We start from the raw sequence: 18,972 nt of genomic DNA, 5'->3' as shown, positions 1-18,972 counted from the left end.
ACTTTTTCCCCTACTGGAGATGGTGTCTCGTGCGATGAGCTGGTCTGTCGATCATTCACGGAAAGCTGTGATATGCCAAAAGCAGTGGTCTCGCATTGAGGGGATATGAATTGTCACTTGCTAAAGAGGGACTCGACAGTAGTTGGGGTAAATATACCGCATTTCGGTCACTAAATGGAATCTCTGAATGTGTCTGACTTACAGACCATGCTCTCTTTCCCTGGACCTTGACTACCGGAGAGGGAGAGGATCCTATCATAATAGCGATTTGGGATTTCGTGATTGAGCCAGCCTGATATCAATATTCCGCAACATCCCATCGATGATTGCTTCACTCGGTCGTGCTCCATATTTCCGCAGGTCAATCGTCACACGAAAAATACATCCTGATCACTACCACCCATACTAACGCCTGAATTATCACCCATGCCGTCGTTCGTACCGAAAGAGTTATCGTCGCCACCCAGCGGGTGACCCATAATACATGATGCCTTGCGCGCCGCAGCTGCTTGCTCGTCATCGAGAACCATGCAATTGCGTTCGTAGTTTCTGCCGTGAAATTGAACAGTCGCAACAGCGTGTGTCGAGCTGATGAGCTCCGGGGTTTCCACCAACATGATGATGGGCTCAGTCCCGTCGACGCCCGTTTTGCACAATGACCAGGCAAACTCCCGGATCTTGTACTTTCCCCAGATGACCTCACCATCCAGGAGATATATGTCGTCGATGAATGTTTTCATTTTCCACGGACCGCCTCTCCACAGTGCCAGGTGCCTTTTGCTGTCTCCAGGGAAGATCAAGTTATCCCATATGGGGATCGAATGGTTCAGGCAAACATATCCAGGACGCCTGTCCCCCAACTCACCTTGTAAAACCATACTAATCCCAGATATTACATTCTGGAATATGCCCAGATCTTTGATGGGGGCACAGTACACCTGTGGTGTTGTACATCGTTCGTGGGTTACTGCTGAAACAGCAGCAGGGTCGTAGCGTACAGCAGCGTCTCTCACTGGAATGTAATAGTTTACGACGAGAATGTCTTTGCTGGGGTTGAGATAAAGGGAACCGATTCGGGGCGATGATGGATAGTCTCGGAAACGTATATAGTTGTGCGCGTACTCCTTGCCAAACACCTCCGTACTGGGATACGCATGAACATCAAATCTGGTTGTGTAAAATCTGAGGGCGCAACCACGACTCTCTTGATTCACGCTCAACAAGGGCGATACAAGTTGCTTGTGCGGCTCAATTGTGAAGTCATCAAAGCGGTGTTCAAGGAACGCCTTCCAAATGCTTTGGCGCAACTCCGGGGCGAGTTCTCCGAAGCACTCGAACATGCCAACGAAGCGTAGTCAACCCGAATTCGTAGGCTGACGTGTTGGAAAGTTCGGTGTTTCGACGTCCTGTGAATGTGACAACCACGATGGTTCTGTGCTTGGCGACGAAGATGCGTACTGTGTTGAAACAAATGGTATTCGATGTGGAGGATCCCAGGTTTGTTCGCGAAGAGGTTGGTCGAAATAAGTTGAAATGATTGATAGGCGTGATCTGCCTACCGCGTATTGCAATTACATAGATGCCGACTTGGTAGGGAAGTGCGTCCAGAATCCTAGGGCTCTTTCCAGAATGGGGGGCTCTGATCGAGCACGTTGGTGCCGCACGTTGGTCACCTACTGTAAACAACAATGGCATCAAGTTGACTTGGCTCACAAGATCCCGAACCAATGAAGCCAGTAGACCATGATTTTATTGTTGGATGTGGGCGCCAAATCGAGACAGGTAGGATGCTCCGTTCGTCCAATTTATGCGAATATGAACAAGACCATGCTGTTAATTGAGCATGGGAGCGAAATGACAACTGCACGGCTACTTACAAGAAAGAAAGGAGCGGTTCTTTCCGATTGAGGCTCAAAATCAACGTGGCAGTGAGTATATGTGAAAGCATATGCTAGGTAGGCTGAGCTTCATGGACTGTATCAGATGTCTAATGGTACAAATACGCTGGTGGCAACTGTTCGATATCTTCTTGATCCGAGTGAGGTGCTTGGCTTGCCCTCCTTCACTATCATGCACTCGCCTTCCCAGCCGCACCGACATCCTCCACCGCATCCTCGCGGTCCCAAGTCTCCTTCTCGAGCGCCTCGACTTCCCGGGCCAGCTCCTGGATTCGCCGCCTGGCCCTCCTCATCTCACCTTCCTGTCGCTCCCAGGTATCCCGGAAGGTCTGGAGCACGAACGACGGCATGGTCGTCTTCTGGCCTCCGCCGTAGTCGTAGATGACCACATCTTCCTCGGTGCGTGCCGCAATACGGCGGTGCTTGTGGGACAAGATCATGCAGTCCAGGATGAGGGACGTGTCAGACTCCGAAGGCAAGGATCGCAATTTGTGATACACGGAGATACGATCAGGGTAGACCACAGGCTGGAAGTATCTAGTTGTTAGCTTAGACTCCCTTGGGCGGCATTCCACCGAGTAGATAATGGGAGACAGTGAAGAGGCAGGCAGGCAGGTAGGTAGCGAACGAACGTACAAATTTGTAATCGGCTTTGATGCTTTTCATGATCAAACCGACGCCTTGAGGGTTCATCAGATCACGCCAGTCAGATGCATGAGCTGGGTTGACGTTGGCAAAGTACCTTATCCAGTTAACTCTCGAGGCTTCGGCATACCGTATATAAGCGGCATTGTTGACATGTTGCTGCCAGATGATGTTAGCAGGTGGAAGATACACCAATCCTCATTACTTGGCCGGCCTGGATTTGGGACCAGCATGACTCCTATGAAAAAAGACCAAGACCATGGGGCCAAGAGTCGAGGCAGACGCAACCTACAAAACTGTCCATCTCACCCCACACGACAGCCTGCCCCTCGAGCCCTCCCTGCTGCAAGAAGCCCTCGCTGCCAGCGGACAGGCTCCGCCATTCCCGGGTAAGAGCGCCGAGGACGCCGGCCACGCGGTTGACCTGGGAAGGTGAGCAGCCGAAGATGATGCACTTTCCCAGTCGCGCCTGCAGATCCGCATACCACCGGGACGGCGGCAGCTCGGGTGCTTGCTGCTGCTGCTGCTGCGAGGCGCTGCGAGGAGCCGTACAGCTAAATGGCCGCCTCGAATGCTGCTGAAAGGTCTCAAATACAATGTGCTTGTTATTCGTAGGTGTCGCCTGACAAGAGCGTGGTCTGATCTGACCGGGTACTGTTAATGAGAGGAACCCTCTTCTCGCTTGTGGCCGTAGCGCTGCCATGGTATATAATGCCGACTCAAAAACAGTTCGCAATCATAATACGTCCAGAAACGACAGAACGTAGACTCGTTCAAAAAGACGGGTATGATCTCCAGCTTACCGGGCCTCGTGCCGAGACTCTCGGCTGAGTGCTATAGTGTACGTGGATACGGGGTTGGTTAGGGAGTAGCTCAATGCCGGGGTTGCGATAAGATAAGCAACAGCAGCACCCTGATGTCGTCACCTCGGCAGTCCCTCCAAAGGCAACGAGCCCAACACACTTACACCAGTCTCCAAGACAGAGAGTACGGCATACCTGACTACCCATATTAGTCAAGAGGGGCTCATTCATTTCGTACTCCATACAGACTGATTGTTCTTAGCCCTCGGAGGGTAGGCAGGCATCCTTGCCGAGTGGCACGAAGAGACCATGTCCGCCCCCAACCCGGCCCTTCGAAGAGAGGTGATCGCCATGTACAAAGGTCCGCAACACTGCCCTACTCCTACACGCCCTGCATGAATCTATGCATCTGACCCAGAAAGCAGAGCTGCTCTACTTGGGCAGAGACTACCCCCAAGGCTATTCCTGGTTCCGGCCGCGACTGCACCGGGCCTTCATGGCCAGCGCCGACCTTCGCGACGAAGAGGCCATCCGGAAAGGCATAGCACGAGCAGAATTTGTGAAGAAAGGTGAGTGATTAATTGCTCATGCCGCTTCCCCTCTGCAAGCAGGAAGAGAACTGCGCTGACCCGGATATGCATTCGACCACTTGCGCAGAAATCGAGGCACTGTAAGTCAAACCAAAAGCTTCTTGTTATATTCGAAGGAAAAACTGCCGCAATGTATGCGGTTCAAATGCGACAGGTTCTCGACATTGGTTTCACAAGTAACCCCATGACGATTTTGTTTGATCCAATGATATATGCTATGTGTACTACCTCTTCTCGTCCTAACACCTGCACGCATTTATTTGGGTATATATATAGCATACGGACAAGTGCTGACGCGACCCGGGGTATAAAGATATTATTTGAAACGATATAGAACGTTGCGGCAAAGATATGACGCAACTTGAATGAGCCAACGTGTATACGAGATACAGCTCGAGCGCGTTGTTCAGCAGAGCAGCATGAAGTATAGCCACGCTTAGCTTCAGGAGAAGGAGAAGACGGTTGGTGGATTACCAAGTAGTCCCGAGTAGCACCTACTCCTCGATGAAAGCAACTTGCATCCGTTGGCGGGCACAATAGATCCAGGCAGTAAGCTGAAGGAATTGCAAGCAGGCCAGGGAGGTCACTCTACTTTCTCTTCCGTGCCGTCCATGCGCCAACCTCTAGACATTCGCCCCAGCTTGTGCCTCCTTCTTTCAAAAGGTCATTGATCATCTTCCCGGTCCATCCGTCCCACTCGTCTTGGCTCTTTCCGCTGATCTCCCTCAGGAGAGGCTCCAGAGCCTGGATCATACCGACAACTGTCTCTAGCGCGGTCCGTCGGACGGCGGCTTGTTGTTGGCTTAGAGACTTGCCGCCGCCCCTGATGGACTTAGCATCACCCATCTTCCCCTTCCCCTTCATGCTATCAATGTAGCTTTTGCCATCTTTGGTGACAACACCGCCGACGCCTTCACGCTCCCAGCGGACTTCGGATAGAGGAATCGCCAGACGTTTGGACCTCACGTCGCTGAGGCCATCTTCTTGAAGCAGCGAGGGGCCGGTGTGGGTGCAAGGTACCGAAGATATTGTGCACTTTTCCAGAGCCTTGCTCAGCCATCCGTTGTATTCCACAAGGAAGGGATTGAGGGGAGTGGATAATGGGGTGTTGGCCGTGATTATATAGGCTCCGAAGCGAGAAACTTGATCCTCTTCGTCAGCGTCCGACTCACTCTCACTTTCTTCGTCGCTGTCGCTATCGCTGTCGCTGTCGCTGTCACTGGTCTCCTCCGCAATCGCACCTTTCGACGTGCTGGTCGGAGCGTGCGGCCTGAGCATGCGGATGGTGTGGTCCGCATCCCAGATTTCGAGAACACCACCAGGGCGTAGAACTCGCAGGTATTCATCCATGAAGTTCTGATATGTCCTACCTGACGGTGTCGCAAACGACATGTCCTTCACCATGACCAAGTCAAACTCGCCGGCTTCTACGGGCCACGGTGTACGGCGCATATCGTGCTGGATGAAGCGCCAGCGCATATCTTTGTCGGGCTTCGAGTTCGGGTCGAGACCCGAGCCGCAAAGAGGGACTATATCAATGCCCGTAAAGGAGATGGAGCCATGGCCGTGTTGGGCGAAATAACGATGACACATCATACTCCAGAAGCCAGTGCCGCACCCGACTTCAAGTACGCGGGCTGGCGGCTTCGCAGAAAAGGCGGGCGAGGTGATGGGTCCACCAAAGAGCTGGAAGAGCAGCAGTGTACGTAGAGATTGACGATGCAGCTCAGCAAGGTCAACGGGCAGAGGGTATGTAAGAGTGGGATCTTGTATATAAGTGCGGTTGTTTCTTATGATGAGAGGCTTGGGACCGACGGTGGAGCTAGGCTTCGTCGAGGTGGAAACATTAGAAGCGGATACGGAGCCCTCCGCCGAGGAGGGCGGAAGGGTGTCGGAGGAGGCCATGAGACCGGCTGTGTTGTTGGAATGAGTGGTGGCAGAAGCAGAGGAGACGCTGTCGTTGCGGTATGAAGGAGGGTACTTAAAGGAAATCTCGTCGTGTGTCATGTTCGCGGTGGCATGGCGGAAAGGGTGGAACAGGAAGGAACGCGGCGAAGACGAGGAAGACGAGAGCGAGGGCGTGGGAGGCAAGTAATTGTACTGATGTTTGCTATCAGCAGGGAAAGAAGTAACAGCAGGCGAATTGGCTTTTGATTTGTGATGGGTCGCAGCTCGGCCCGGTGACAAGGGGGTGCTAGTGCTGCCGTCCGAATGGAGGGTGCCTAGACCTGCACTGTTTGCGTAGTGATTGTAGTAATGCGAATGGTGGCGGTCTTTGGCTGAAGAGGAGGTTGATGGCGATGGCGATGGCAACGGGGACGTAGCGGTCGATGGTGTTGATACTGATGCTGGTGCTGTTGCTGTTGCCAGCCCGGCAGTGGGTGGTGATTGGGGAGTCGGCGGCAATTGGGAGGAGGGGGGAAGGAGGAGAAGAAGGGCTGCTGCTGCTGCTGCGCTGACGACAGACCACTGCTGTGCCACAATGGCGAGGTTACCGACGGCGAAGACTTGTTAGGCGAATGCCGCGCATGCGAAATCGAGGCCTTGGAGGGGTCCCAAAGCAAGGAGTAATCGTAGCCGTAGCGGGGGTTCAAAGGGCTAGGCTGAAGACCTTGACTGGCAAATCTATGGTGGTCGCCGCGAGGGGTCTGTTCGCGCGGATGGTGGGATGGTGTCGAAAGGGCGCCAAGGGCTTCTTGACTCCCGCCGAGACGGTCGACATGGATAGGCGCAGGCGGGACGCGTTTGTTGGAGGCTGCGCGCTCCCGTGTTTCGGTAGCAGCAGAGGAGGATGGGCAGGAGGGAGAGGAGGAGGAAGACAGCGAAGACAGGCTTTTCTTGTTGGACAAAACAGGGGTAGTAGCCGACGTAGCAGGGGCGGCTGGGGTTGTCGGGGGCAGTGACAGCGACAGTGCCAATGCGGCTATCGAGTTGATGGTGCCACTACCGCCGTGATTGCTGCCCTCGCTGGCGTCACCACAGACTGTGTCTTCTGCGGCTACGGCGGTGGCGTGGCGTGTAGTTGTGTGCGGGCTCGGGCTGGTGTCGCTATCGCCTGCTGCGACGATGTTGTTGGTGGTGGTGGTGGGAGTGGGAGTCGCAGTGGACCCGATAATCCTGTTTCTCGAAGTGGGGTCCCCATTGTCGGGGAAGATTGCGATTGCTTCCGATGGCCAACCCTGCCCAGCACCACGCCCGCCAATGCTTATGTTTGTCTCGCTGTTTGACGCCCCCTTTTCTTGGGTATCGTGAGTGTTTGCGTCCCTGCTGTGACTGTTGCTACTTTTGCACTCGGGATCAGTAATCTGCAGACTCTTGATAACAGCTCGGTCGACATTTTCGGATGCAGTCCGTCGACTTATCGTTCTGCTGAGAGAGGAAGTATTGGCAGTCGATGTCGATGACGCCGTGCTGGTGCTGCTGGTGCGTTTACTGGTACCCGCTTCGTCGACCGACAACGCTGGCCTTTGTGGCCGGGCTTGACGACGTCGCTTGTCGCTGGTCGGAAGTCGCAGCGGGGTCCTCACTCGCAAATGCTCCAGCCTGCTGTATTGCCCCGTCTCGGCTCCCGCTGCGATCGGCCGCGCTGATGACACCACGCCTGGAGAGGGCAGTGCAACGTCGTGCGACGGGTAATTTCGGCTGCTAGATTCTGTACTGCTGCTGGCCGTCCTCGAGTGTCCTGGCTTCCAGTGATTGTCGTCGGCTCTTCGTACCGAATGCGCCCGCCGTCTTGGACCAGCTGCCGTGCTGCTCCTTCCATCCTCTTCCCCATCCAGTATATCTCGCTCCTTGCGCGCGGAAGGTTCGTCTCGGAAGTCGGCCACCGCCAACGTCGACCAGTGAGCTGCATTGCCCATCGTCGAGATTGCTCATGCAGGGTGCCGAAGTATTGAGTGATCCGCTATTCTTGATCTGCCACCTCTTGATCTCATTTGCCTGGGCTATTTCTTGCCTTGGTGTTCCAGTTGCAAGGCGACACTTTCTCCTTTCTCCTTTCAGGAGCGTCTGCTATACTATGTCGGCATTCGTGTGGAAATGACCTTCGGTAGCAGGCTATAAGTAACTGTGAACCGATGCAATTTTGTTAGACGACGAAGAGTCGAGCTCATCAGCAGCTGGGCAAGCCACGTGCCTTCATCAGACGACGCTAACCCTGCTGTATGTCCGCATAGCATCTGTTGCCAGCCTTCCCCTAAATATAATTCGAATGTAATGACCGTCGTTGTCGGCTTATCTCTTGCTGTTCGGGCAATCTATGTCGGGGCCGTCAATGTGTTTCTTGATGGAGAATCGTTGTTTGTCGTGAGGCATGCTGGCTGATGTCTCCTGGCGGCCGGTAAAGCTAGGCGATAGAACGGCAGGTCGACACAACGGCAGGCTTCCTCTCCCCATGGGGTTTTATTTCCCTGGAGCCGAAGAGCGAGCTCATTGAGCGTACTTTATTCACGCCCAAGTGAGTGCCTATCATTTGGCCAAGGTGCTGGCGGAAACTTTATGTACGCCTACCGAAGTATGATGCTCAAATCGAAGGCCCGGCGGTGGCTGTGGGCTGCCATTCATGCAGACTGCACCAAGAGTATGATATGACCTACCGGTATGTCTACAAATCGTGCTCGTTCGCTCCATGGCTGGCACGGCACTCATGGGATGCTCACAGACGACGGAAGTAAAAGCTAGCAAACAGCAGGAATCACACGCTCGGATCATGGGACTCGTCGCCTCCTATTATCGGGATAGATGTATTGTACGCAGGTCCGTCCGAGTCTACCTTAGGAGTTGATTGATGGGGAGCGGAATCTAGAAGGGCGTCAAGTTGGTTGGATATGCCTGGGTGCAGGCTGTCGACTCGGCGGTTTGTCACGAAACAAAACAGCTCAGTCCAAGACTTCGGGATGGCTGTTGCTCTGTAGAAATAGTAACATTCTGGATGAAGATCTAACTATTCTATCTGAGAGAGGGAAGGGTTGATATACCCTTACCTAGACAAAGACAGTATGCTGCTGCCTACCAGTACCTACTGGTGCATACCTAAGGTCTTAAGCATACAAAGAGATAATATCTATCAGCCTAATCAACAATGGCGGCTGTTGCATTTCTGGAGAGTGTGTGCGGTTGGACTGGTCCAAGCAGCCATCAAGCCGGCCAGTATTGATGTCCTTCGTCCCTGTATAAATAAGTAGGATGGCCATGCATTCCCTCCCGAGACCCGGACTACTGGAAAGGCACGGGGTTACTCAAGCAGCCACAGTCCTGCTATAACGATAGGCGCGATGTGCCATGCAGCAAGTTCTCCCCCAAGTCCACAAAGTCTTGGATCTGTCAAAGCTTGGCAGAGCTGGAAGCTCGAATAGCCTCGGGACTAAATTCGAGTATCGTGCAAGCAGAGTATCACTACCGCCCTTACTGAACGTACAGCCACATGTTTCGAGGTTGCCGCGAGCAACATGGGCTCGGACTATCACAATGCAAACATGGGAGTTGTAGGCGTTGAGATAGTCAGTTTCTCACGCTGCAAGATGACTACACCAGGAGGCGACATCTGGCAAACCGGCCGATGGATGATTACCACGCAGCATGACACTGTTCGTGGTGTCTGACCTGAAGCTTGGCAATTCTTTTCCTATGCTAAATTCGAATTCGCGTTGACACATTTTGAGGCAGCATTTGCCATATGACCTGTGATTCCCACTTACGTGTTGCGACCAACAAGCCAAGTCGTGTGTGACGATCGATGTACTATAATGCGCAGACTTGCATGCGATGGATGTCTTTTGCGGCTGGGCTAAATGAGGCAATGCAAATCAAGGTGAGCTTAGGTGCAGGCTGGCAGCTGGATGTAAGTCAGTAGCGGAGGGGGAGCAGGGGAAGCAGGGGAAGCAGGGGAGAGTAGGGGGTTAGAAAGTGGGGGGCGAGGCTGAGAACTAAACCGGGTTGGGTACGTCGGATGGTCCAAGCTTCCTGGAGTGCGACAAAAGAAGAGGAGGGACTGGGAGGAGCTTTGGTTAGGACCAGCAAGACCTGACACCAGCAGACAAAAAACATGGTACGGTGCGGTGGGTGGGTGGTGGTGCGGCGTAGTGGTTATCGCTGAAGCCGAATTGAACAGATGGACGCAGTTGGACCAACGCGACCCAAATCACCGTGGTCATTACTTACGTTTTTGGATGAGACATCTTGTAACCAATTGATCAATAGAATTGAATTTGCAAACCGTGTACGGCCCGTCCAAGTCCAGACAGAGTACGGAGGCAAACAGAAACATTGAAAAGCAAGCCGGCACCTATCGCCATCTTGAACGTATGTACCTGGCCTTGCCTACCCACCTGCTGCTTGCTACCTCTACCTACCTCATATCCGTACGGAGGAGTCAGGTATACAGATACAGCTACCTACCGACACCTTCTGACCAAGGACGCACGCAGTATCCATCAAAACTGACAATTGACCACCAGCATCTCTTTTCATTCAATGCACATCGCCTGTCGCCGTTGACTCTCTCGACCCCAACCCGACTCGATAATATCTCTTACCGAGTTGTCCACTTTGGGCTACTCTTATTGCATCCTTTTCCGCCCCAGCATCCGTCGACCTTCTTGTCGCAATCGACCACCCTTTGCGACTTCGTTCGTTCGCCGCTCTGCACGCACGCCAGTTGCTACTGCCGCTGCCGCTCTCTTGCGGCTTGTTTGCCACGCCACCCACCATTTGACAGGAACCCGACGTCCTCGACTTCCACCGGCGCAAGCAGGCATATTCCTTCTATCCAGGTATGTTGGCACTGAACCCCACGAGGTGCCTCTTCGGGGGGCATCGTGGGCCTCCAGCGGCGTCACCAGACAGGCAGGATGGGCGCCAGTAAAGGTCGACCTGGCCCCCCACGCTGTTGTCTACCTTGGTCCCGGCGGCGGCTGACACAAATTTCGGACAGGAAACCAACAGACAAGTCAATCGTTCTGCGTACTCGCCTTCACTGGTTGCTCAACAAGATAAATCGTCACCGGAGGACGACACCTTGCGAGGGTGTGGAAACGTTAAGCCGCCTAGGCTTCGCCGTATTACCTGCCACCATTCGACCAGCGTAGCGTCCAGATGTTGCCGCAGGCTGTTCGACAGACCTTATTCCCCTCCTTCCCCCCAACATACAGACCTGCAGCACCCGAGACCAAGACCTGTGGATAGGTAGACCGCGTTTGGACAACTCGACTGTGCCAAATCCTATGGCGAAGGGCCAAAACCGCATGCAACATCAACTGCCATTCCGACAAGTTCATACCGACAATCCTTCATACTCTTTTCAACTGCCCTTCACGACGCCGTTTACCGTTATTTCGCATAAAACAGCCAACCACGTGAGCCGAACATAAGCTGCATACAGTCGGGGCAGTATGTACGGGCCGCAACAAGGCCACAACTCACGCCTGAATGGCGTGCCTGGGGGCAGGGGCTTGGGGCCTCAGATGATGTATCCTACATACGTGCAGTCGCAGGGCAACCACCAACAACACCACTCTCATCCACAGCAGCACCACCATGGAATCCAACAGGATCACGCGGCTCATTCGTCTGCCGCCACAGCTGCCCTCAACCAGATGACGGGTGGTTTCCCAATGTCCACCAGTGCGACCCCTTTCACTCCCAACTCACGGCAGAATGGGCATACACCAGCATCGCGGAACGGCCCCCCGGGACAGCCTCTTAGTGAGGTTATGGCAGAGCAGAACCGTGCCTTTAAGGAATCAGAGCATGCCCATTCCATAATGACGGACCAGCACCAGCCGCATTTCTTCGCCAGGGCTAAGGCCAACGAGAATAGGGGTGTGGGCCCCACCCTGACGAGCATCACGGCTTCCAATCCTGGCGACATGGGTGCCTCTGGTCTCAATGGGGAAGATGAAGATAGAGGACGCCCTATCAACCTGGATGAATCCGAGGACCGACAAGATTGGCAGTGTCTGGATCTTAGTGGCCAAGGGCTACGGGCAGTCTCGCTGACGGTGTTCAATCGCTACTCCTTTGTCGAGGAGTTGTATCTCCCATCCAACGGGTTGACCTACCTCCCATCCGAAATCGGCCAATTACGGAAGCTGCGCCATCTCGATGTCTCTTTCAACCAGCTAACCAGCTTGCCCCCTGAGCTATGTATGTGCACGCCATTGCGGAAACTTCTCGTTTTCAACAACCAGATTAGAACCCTGCCTTCGGAATTGGGCGCGTTACATTTATTGGAGTTCCTGGGGTGGCAGGGCAATCCCCTGGACGGCGAATTGACCAAGCGACTGAGCGAAGAAGGCACGAAGAGTTTGATCAATCATCTGAAGGAGAGTGCTCCTGGTAAGTCAACAGCCTGCCTTTCATGTAGCTTGCTGCTATGGTTTTTTCTACTTCTTTTTCTAACGAGTTTTCGCTCCAGTACCCATGCCTCCGCAGCCCCGCGCCTTGATCCCGCTTCAGGACGAGGTATCCCCAAGTCTAGAGTGCATTAGGGTGATGTCCTGGAACACCTTGTGCGACAAGTACGCCACAAGCCAGCAATACGGTTACACACCGGCCAGCGCTCTCTCATGGGAGTACCGTAGCGAAAGCATACTGAGGGAGATGCGCCACCGTGATGCTGATATCATGTGTCTCCAGGAGACGTCGGGTGAATCTTTTGACACCTTCTTTACCCCAGAGCTGGCCAAAGACGACTACAGGGGAGTCTTCTGGCCCAAGACAAGAGTATCCCACATGCGAGACAAGACTGAACAAGGCCTTGTTGATGGTTGCTCAATCTTCTACAAGAACACCAAGTACATCCTCCTGGATAAGCAGCTTATTGATTTTAGACAGACTGCCATCAACCGACCTGATATGAAGGCGACGGAGGATGTCTTCAACCGGGTTATGCCCAAGGACAGCATCGGTGTGCTCTGCTTCTTCGAGTCTCGGCTGACTGGAGCTCGGTTCATTGTCGTGAATGCTCATCTATGCTGGGAGGGCCATCTCGCCGATGTCAAGGCAGTCCAGACCGGAATTCTTATGGAGACAGTGACGAAGATGTCCGAACGGTTCACAAGAAAGCCGGCGGTGCCGATCAGCGAGAAGAAACTGCTTAGACTTCCGACCACCGACGAAGTCACCGAGCTGACGCCCGATGACCTTCCTGAGCCGCCTCATCCCAGCCAGGATTACCGGACCAACACTGATATCCCCTTGCTGATCTGTGGTGATTACAACTCGACTTACGGTAGCTCAGTCTATGATCTGCTGGATAAGGGGCGGGTTGCCCCCGATCATCCGGACCTGGTCGGTCATTCTTACGGCAACTTCACGCGCGACGGTATCTCCCACCCCTTCAGCTTACGGTCGGCGTATGCGCACGTGCACAAGACGGCGGACGACCTGAGCTTTACCAACTATACGTCCACGTACTCAGGCGCCATTGATTATATCTGGTATTCGACGAACAGCCTGGAAGCGATCCACCTGCTCGGACCTCCCGACTACGAGTTCCTCAAGCGTGTACCTGGTTTCCCCAACTACCACTTCCCGTCTGACCACATCCAGATCATGGCCGACTTTGTATTCAAGGCCAGGAAAGACAAAAAGGCACTGGGTGGAGGGGACCAGGGTAGGACAGGATCAACCGCCAGGGCATGAAGTGTATCGTCCGGGCACCGACGCTGAATTCTCTGATCTACGTTTCGCGGCAGGAAAAGCAAAAGGGAAGGCGGCACAACGAACCTTGTTTGGGAGTTACGGAAGCGAGAGGGGGGCGTGGTATATACGAAAGAATAGACATGTGTGTAGGGGAGGTCGCAAGGAGAGGGAGTCACGGAAAGGGGGACGGTCAGGGTCATCATCTTGGTAGGCCGGAGGGGAGCGGCGATCGAAGGTTTTTGGACATGGTCCGGCTAGCAAGCTTGAGCGAAGGAATCAGCAAGATTTCTATGACGTTACCGCCCAAATGCGCTTGTTCTTGTCTTTGGCTTTGATTGTTTACAAAAGGAGTTTTATCGTTGTATTGTATCGACCAATGAAGCGGACAGCTGTATATCGCGTGTGTGTGGATTTCCGTCCTCTTCTTCGCATGGTGGCCTTTTACAACCAAAGTGAGTGAGCATGTCAAGTAGTGAGTGATATCCTGCGTATCTGATGTACGCAAAGTGCTGTCTCAGCGTGACTAACTCAGTAGCTGTTTATTCACTGAAACCCACGGGGATCCTAGCCAAGCTACTTACCTACAGACCACTGCGAGTAGCTGATCAATCGCCATGTGGAGACCCTTTTTGCAACGAGACACCGGAGCCGCTGAACAAACACTTGATCACCGAGGTCAGTGGTGGTATCCGGATCTGTCAGATCGGATGGTTACGAGACAGCGCGTTTCACAAATTTCTACGTTACAGGCCTGGAAGGCGTGTCCCTGTCATGCCCAAGTCCACGACATTCCTCCTGGTGGAGCGACATGGTTACGAGTCATAGCACAGGAAACGGTCGGTGGGCCGGCTGTCTGTCAAAACTTCAAACTTGACGACATGCACGTCTTTGCGCTCCAGCTGCCTGCCTGTCCTCTACTGCCTTAAACTAACCACTTGCTGCGCCGCCGCAGAACGAACGAGGTCGTTTGACGAGTGAAACAGTGAAGAACGACGATGGCACAAGTGCTGACTGAACGGGAAGCCAAGATTCGAGATTCGAGAGGGTAAAAGGGTGCAGCTGAAGTATACACCTCAGCTGGATCTCGACATTGTTGCATCGGACGAACAGACTGACATCAGTCTGAACCAAAAAAGATAAGCAAAAGAAAAATCAAATGAATGTCCTGGGGGAGACTCGAACTCTCGACCTTTGGATATCTGAACTTCTAATTCAGTCATATTGACATATGAGACCAACGCTCTAACCAACTGAGCCACCAAGACTTTTCTGTTTGATTGGTTCTTGGAAGCTGCGTATAACGCCATATGTTGTGCGATTTGGGTGGGACACAAAGGTAGGTAAGTTTTTGATCATGATCTGTGTCGGTAAAATCCGCCCGCCTAGACCTCTGCCCCTGCAATACGCCCTTCAAAACCACAACACCCAACCTTGCTTCATTCAACCCACTGACACACACATGCCATCTGTCGCCAGGAACATGTCTCGCAGCACGAGGAACTACTAGATTCCCCAGAATTATAGGCGGGATGAGGTGCATGAGCCCACAGTATAGGAAAGATGGCCAACTCAATACTGCGCGCGTAACAAGTGCATTTGTGTTTCCAATGAGCGGGTAACGAAAGGCAATCAGATCTGGTGTAGATTTCACAGCCACGATGCATGGAAGACCCAGGATGGTGGTGATACTCGAAAGATGGCCTGTAGGAATTCGAGCGCACACGATCTCAGAAGTGCCAGCCAGTCAGCAGCCGGGCAGGTCGCTGGGCAGAAAGCGCTTGAAACAAAGCTCTCGTGGCTTGTGTTGTCGGCTCCTCAATGGAGGGGTCGGATCTGAGACACATTCGATGGCTGCTGGAGTCTCGGAGTCGGTCAAGCTGGGGGTCCCGTTTTTGATGTTCCTCGAGCCAAGAAGGAAGAGGGGGGCCCTGAGTTCTGCCCTGAGGCCCCGACGGAGGCCCCTACGCAACCCCTGCCGGCACCTCTGCTCCCCATCCTCCATCACACAACACAGCCAACACAGCCTAGCGAGCTCGACAAACCCTGGCCTGACAATGCTTGACTCTGCACCGTGCCAGCTGTTTGCTGTCTAGAGCGCTGGTTGATGTGCGCTGACAGGGACAAGGGCCCCGGAACCCAGCCAACCCAGCAGGCCAATCGAATCTTAGCAGGCTTGAACCTCATTATGGAATGCAGTTCAAACGTTGCAACCGTTGCGACTGTTGCAACCGTTCACTGGGCCGAAACGGGGGGTCCCTATTTTTCCCTCACTCAAATTTCAAAGCAAGAAAGTCGAAGTAGGATTTTCGTCCCAAAGTGCCAATGATTAAGGTACGGCCAGGTTAGGGCATCGGATCATGGCCATCGTTCGAGCATACCGCTCTCGACGCGACACGACACAGCACGGCGCTGGCTGTTCGATATCTTCCCTCCTTTGCCTGTCATGTTCCTCTCTTCCTCTTACAGTTGAGTGAAGCAATTGGGGTTGTGTACGTTGCTGCGCATCTACTTTCCCTCTACAGCATTCTTTGGTGCGGCGACGGGATGAATCGCGCGCCTCTTCTTTCCTGAGCAGAACCAGCATCGTCATCGTTTCCTGCCACTTCGATTCCCCCATTCCATTCCAGCATGACCGTTCATGTGTAATATATCCTTCCCTCCCTTTTTACCCGCTCTTGTTTCTTGTTATCATACACCTTGTACTAGTTTGTGTACTGTCCAGTAAATCTTCTATTCGTCCGTGGTGACAGATCATTTCTTACCACTTCTTTTTTTAAACACTTTACTATAATACTTGCGCATGGTTATTGGGTGCAGCTGGCTGCCCTGGGATCTCGTGCGCGAGGGAGGAAGAGAAAGAGAGAGAGCAGCCCCCGCCCTTGATGGCTACGGTTACAGTGAAGGAAAAGGATGGCGTGATATCGGAATCACAGCCCTCGGGACTCGGCGACAATGAGCTGCGGCACCTCGATGCCTCCCTCGAGGAGTTTAGCCAGCAGAAGAAGGCCCAGGGGAGGAGGAAACGGCCCTTCTTCATGCTGATAGCGGTTATCCTCCTGTTCCTGGTTTCGGGAGGTGGCGTCGCCCTCAGCATCCTCCTCTTCATCAACCCGGTCGAGGCCGAGGGCATCCGTCTGGCGCGTGACCTCGTTCTGGTGGCCTCTGGCATGTCACTGCTCTACACGGCCATTCACGTCCGGGGCGCCTTCAGCAACTACGTCAACGACGCGCCGCATATCCCGCCGCACTTCCGCGGCGAGTATGTGCACGCCAGTGCCCTCATCGTGGCGCGGCTCGGCATTCCCGTCTGGATCGCTGCCGCCGTCGCGACAGCCCTGCTCATATCCAAGTCAGAGCATCCTCTCGGTATATTCGGAAACCAGATACCGTATCCGCTGTTGGACTTGATCATCTGTGTGGTAGCCTTGTATGTCATCCCGCCTCTAGTTCTTTCACGCCGCCGAGAAAATCCCCACGCACGTATATACATACTACAGTGCATCTCTTGCTAACTGCGACTCATAGAATCTCCTTCATCGCCCTTGCGGCTACCATCAACAAAAATCCAACACCTTTCGCCTTGGCCGGCATTACGAGCTCTTCTCTGATGCGTAGGGACGACGTTTTCCTCGCAGACGATGATGAGGAGGCTTTTGTAAGCATCTCTCGGAGGGCTTCCATGCAGCGAGCAGCAGGCGAGAAGGGCGAGAAGAGGATGACGCCGCCATTAGCACCGTCACCTCCTCCGGCATTGGCCCGCCCGAAATCAACATCGAGACGGGCGACATTGACGGAGGAAGCCCTCACCAAGGCGGCCGACCATGGGGGCAGAGCAGCGCGGCCTAGCAACCTCGACGTGTCAAGGGTGCAAGCTGCGGAGGATGATGCCAAGACCGAGTTGATGGCCAACTCGCCCGTACGACCCAACTACTACACCACCATGCCGCCCGTTCAGCGCAGCTCCGTCCCGCCAGTGCCCCCGCTGCCGCCGAAGCTGCTCAAGGCGAAGGGCACATCGAAACAACGCCATACTCTTGCGCCGCCTTCTCGCGGCGGTGCGGGTGGCGGGTGGCGTGACGACTGGAACAACCTAGCAGACCAGACTGGGATACGACCCAGGACACGCAGCAACAGTAGTAGTGGCGACGGTCAGCGTACTTACACCATGTCAAACTACACCCCTAGTTCCAGCATGACCTCGCACTCGTCCGCCGCTCCGATGCTGAGCACCAGGCAGCTCCAGCAACAACATCAACAGAACCAACAACAGCAGAGGCCAGGCACCAGCTCCAGCCACTACAGCACAGCTAGTCGTTCGCAATACGGACCCGTGCAGTACCCAGTAATAAGAGCCAGCGGTGTGCCTTGGAGGCCTCCCATAAGGCCCGGCAGCAGTTACCAGCAGAGCCAAGGCCAGCAGAGACGGACACTCAGCCACGCCCCATCCTCGTCGCTGAGCTCCAACGCCAGTAGCATCAGCAGCAGCGCCTCGTCGTTGAGCGGCAGTATGACTCTGCGCACCCCGAAGCCGATCGCGGGGCTGAGGGCCGCCGCCCAGCAGCGTGCGGGGAGTGCAGGGCCAGGCCCCGCGCCGGCCGACGCGCCACCCTCGAAACCGCCGAGGAGGAAGTTGCAGAGGAAGGCGTCCAACTTCTCGCGGCCCATCACGCCTTCGGACGGTCTGAGCAATAATGGCCTGCCTAAAACGGCCAGCGAATTCGTGTAGAGAGTTCAAGGCCTAGAGGTGATACAGCATTTGAAATGTACTTATACCAGAGAGTTCCAGAGCTAGAACGACGATGTACGACTAAGAGGCATCTGTTAAACAAGAAATAATACACAAGACCATATACCATCTAATTTACCAACATATATCCCATTGCCAATCAGTCTTAACGTGCAAAGAATCGCATCGCTGAGCGTACTGAATTCAAGCTGAGATCATCTAGCTGGATATACGGGCGATAATCTACCGCCGAGCACTATTACCAAGTCCATGTTTGTTGTCTGTGATGGCACGCTGTCAAGATCATGACGCATGCCAGATGTGCATGTGACAAGAAATCCGTCTGTTCCGTCGCTTCAGAAACCCAGCAGCAAGTTACTGTAGTGCGGGTAAGCATATATTCGCGCGCCGGGGAGGATCAACTTCCCCGCATCGGGGCCAAGCCGACAAGATGGGGAACTGGAGTAGGACCCTCCATGCTTGTGTATGCATTGCAACCTGCATCCTTTCGATTTCCTCTCTGAAGCTACGGAGATGCAAACATGATCTCGACAATTGGCGATGACATGGCTCACAGGTGATGGAAGGAACCCGTGTAGTTCTGTCACAAGTGATATAACCCTAGCTGTTTCTGTTATAGGTGCCAGAAAAGCTCATATCCGAAAGAA

At 53.9% G+C, this 18,972-nt stretch overlaps 7 protein-coding genes across 7 annotated transcripts; 3 read left to right on the top strand and 4 right to left on the bottom strand.

Annotated features, from left to right (window-relative positions):
• Positions 1 to 368: 368 nt before the first annotated feature.
• On the bottom strand, positions 369 to 1,340 carry PG985_014545 (uncharacterized protein; the record flags this gene model as incomplete). Its single annotated transcript, XM_066834311.1, has 1 exon — positions 369 to 1,340. The coding sequence occupies one exon, from the start codon at positions 1,338 to 1,340 to the stop codon at positions 369 to 371; it is 972 nt and encodes a 323-aa protein (XP_066679051.1).
• A 728-nt stretch (positions 1,341 to 2,068) lies between these two features.
• On the bottom strand, positions 2,069 to 3,376 carry PG985_014544 (uncharacterized protein; the record flags this gene model as incomplete). Its single annotated transcript, XM_066834310.1, has 4 exons — positions 2,069 to 2,425; positions 2,535 to 2,702; positions 2,836 to 3,165; positions 3,347 to 3,376. Coding segments are annotated over 4 exons (885 nt in total), but the record flags the coding sequence as incomplete, so codon positions are not given.
• A 279-nt stretch (positions 3,377 to 3,655) lies between these two features.
• PG985_014543 (uncharacterized protein) lies at positions 3,656 to 3,923 on the top strand (the record flags this gene model as incomplete). The annotated part of the gene is made up of 2 exons (XM_066834309.1): positions 3,656 to 3,707; positions 3,772 to 3,923. The coding sequence occupies 2 exons, from the start codon at positions 3,656 to 3,658 to the stop codon at positions 3,921 to 3,923; spliced, it is 204 nt and encodes a 67-aa protein (XP_066679049.1).
• Positions 3,924 to 4,524: 601 nt separating this feature from the next.
• PG985_014542 (SAM binding domain-containing protein containing protein) lies at positions 4,525 to 5,943 on the bottom strand (the record flags this gene model as incomplete). The annotated part of the gene is made up of 1 exon (XM_066834308.1): positions 4,525 to 5,943. One exon carries the CDS (start codon positions 5,941 to 5,943, stop codon positions 4,525 to 4,527), a length of 1,419 nt encoding a protein of 472 aa, XP_066679048.1.
• A 215-nt stretch (positions 5,944 to 6,158) lies between these two features.
• On the bottom strand, positions 6,159 to 7,796 carry PG985_014541 (uncharacterized protein; the record flags this gene model as incomplete). The annotated part of the gene is made up of 1 exon (XM_066834307.1): positions 6,159 to 7,796. The coding sequence occupies one exon, from the start codon at positions 7,794 to 7,796 to the stop codon at positions 6,159 to 6,161; it is 1,638 nt and encodes a 545-aa protein (XP_066679047.1).
• A 3,528-nt stretch (positions 7,797 to 11,324) lies between these two features.
• PG985_014540 (glucose-repressible alcohol dehydrogenase transcriptional effector) lies at positions 11,325 to 13,578 on the top strand (the record flags this gene model as incomplete). Its single annotated transcript, XM_066834306.1, has 2 exons — positions 11,325 to 12,270; positions 12,350 to 13,578. 2 exons carry the CDS (start codon positions 11,325 to 11,327, stop codon positions 13,576 to 13,578), a joined length of 2,175 nt encoding a protein of 724 aa, XP_066679046.1.
• A 2,882-nt stretch (positions 13,579 to 16,460) lies between these two features.
• Positions 16,461 to 18,304, top strand: PG985_014539 (uncharacterized protein; the record flags this gene model as incomplete). Its single annotated transcript, XM_066834305.1, has 2 exons — positions 16,461 to 17,005; positions 17,104 to 18,304. The coding sequence occupies 2 exons, from the start codon at positions 16,461 to 16,463 to the stop codon at positions 18,302 to 18,304; spliced, it is 1,746 nt and encodes a 581-aa protein (XP_066679045.1).
• Positions 18,305 to 18,972: the final 668 nt, after the last annotated feature.

This window comes from Apiospora marii, assembly GCF_038362585.1.
Source record: "Apiospora marii strain CBS 49790 chromosome Unknown utg000011l_segment0_segment0, whole genome shotgun sequence".
NCBI lineage: Eukaryota > Fungi > Ascomycota > Sordariomycetes > Amphisphaeriales > Apiosporaceae > Apiospora > Apiospora marii.
This window is presented reverse-complemented; position numbering and strand designations above follow the sequence as displayed.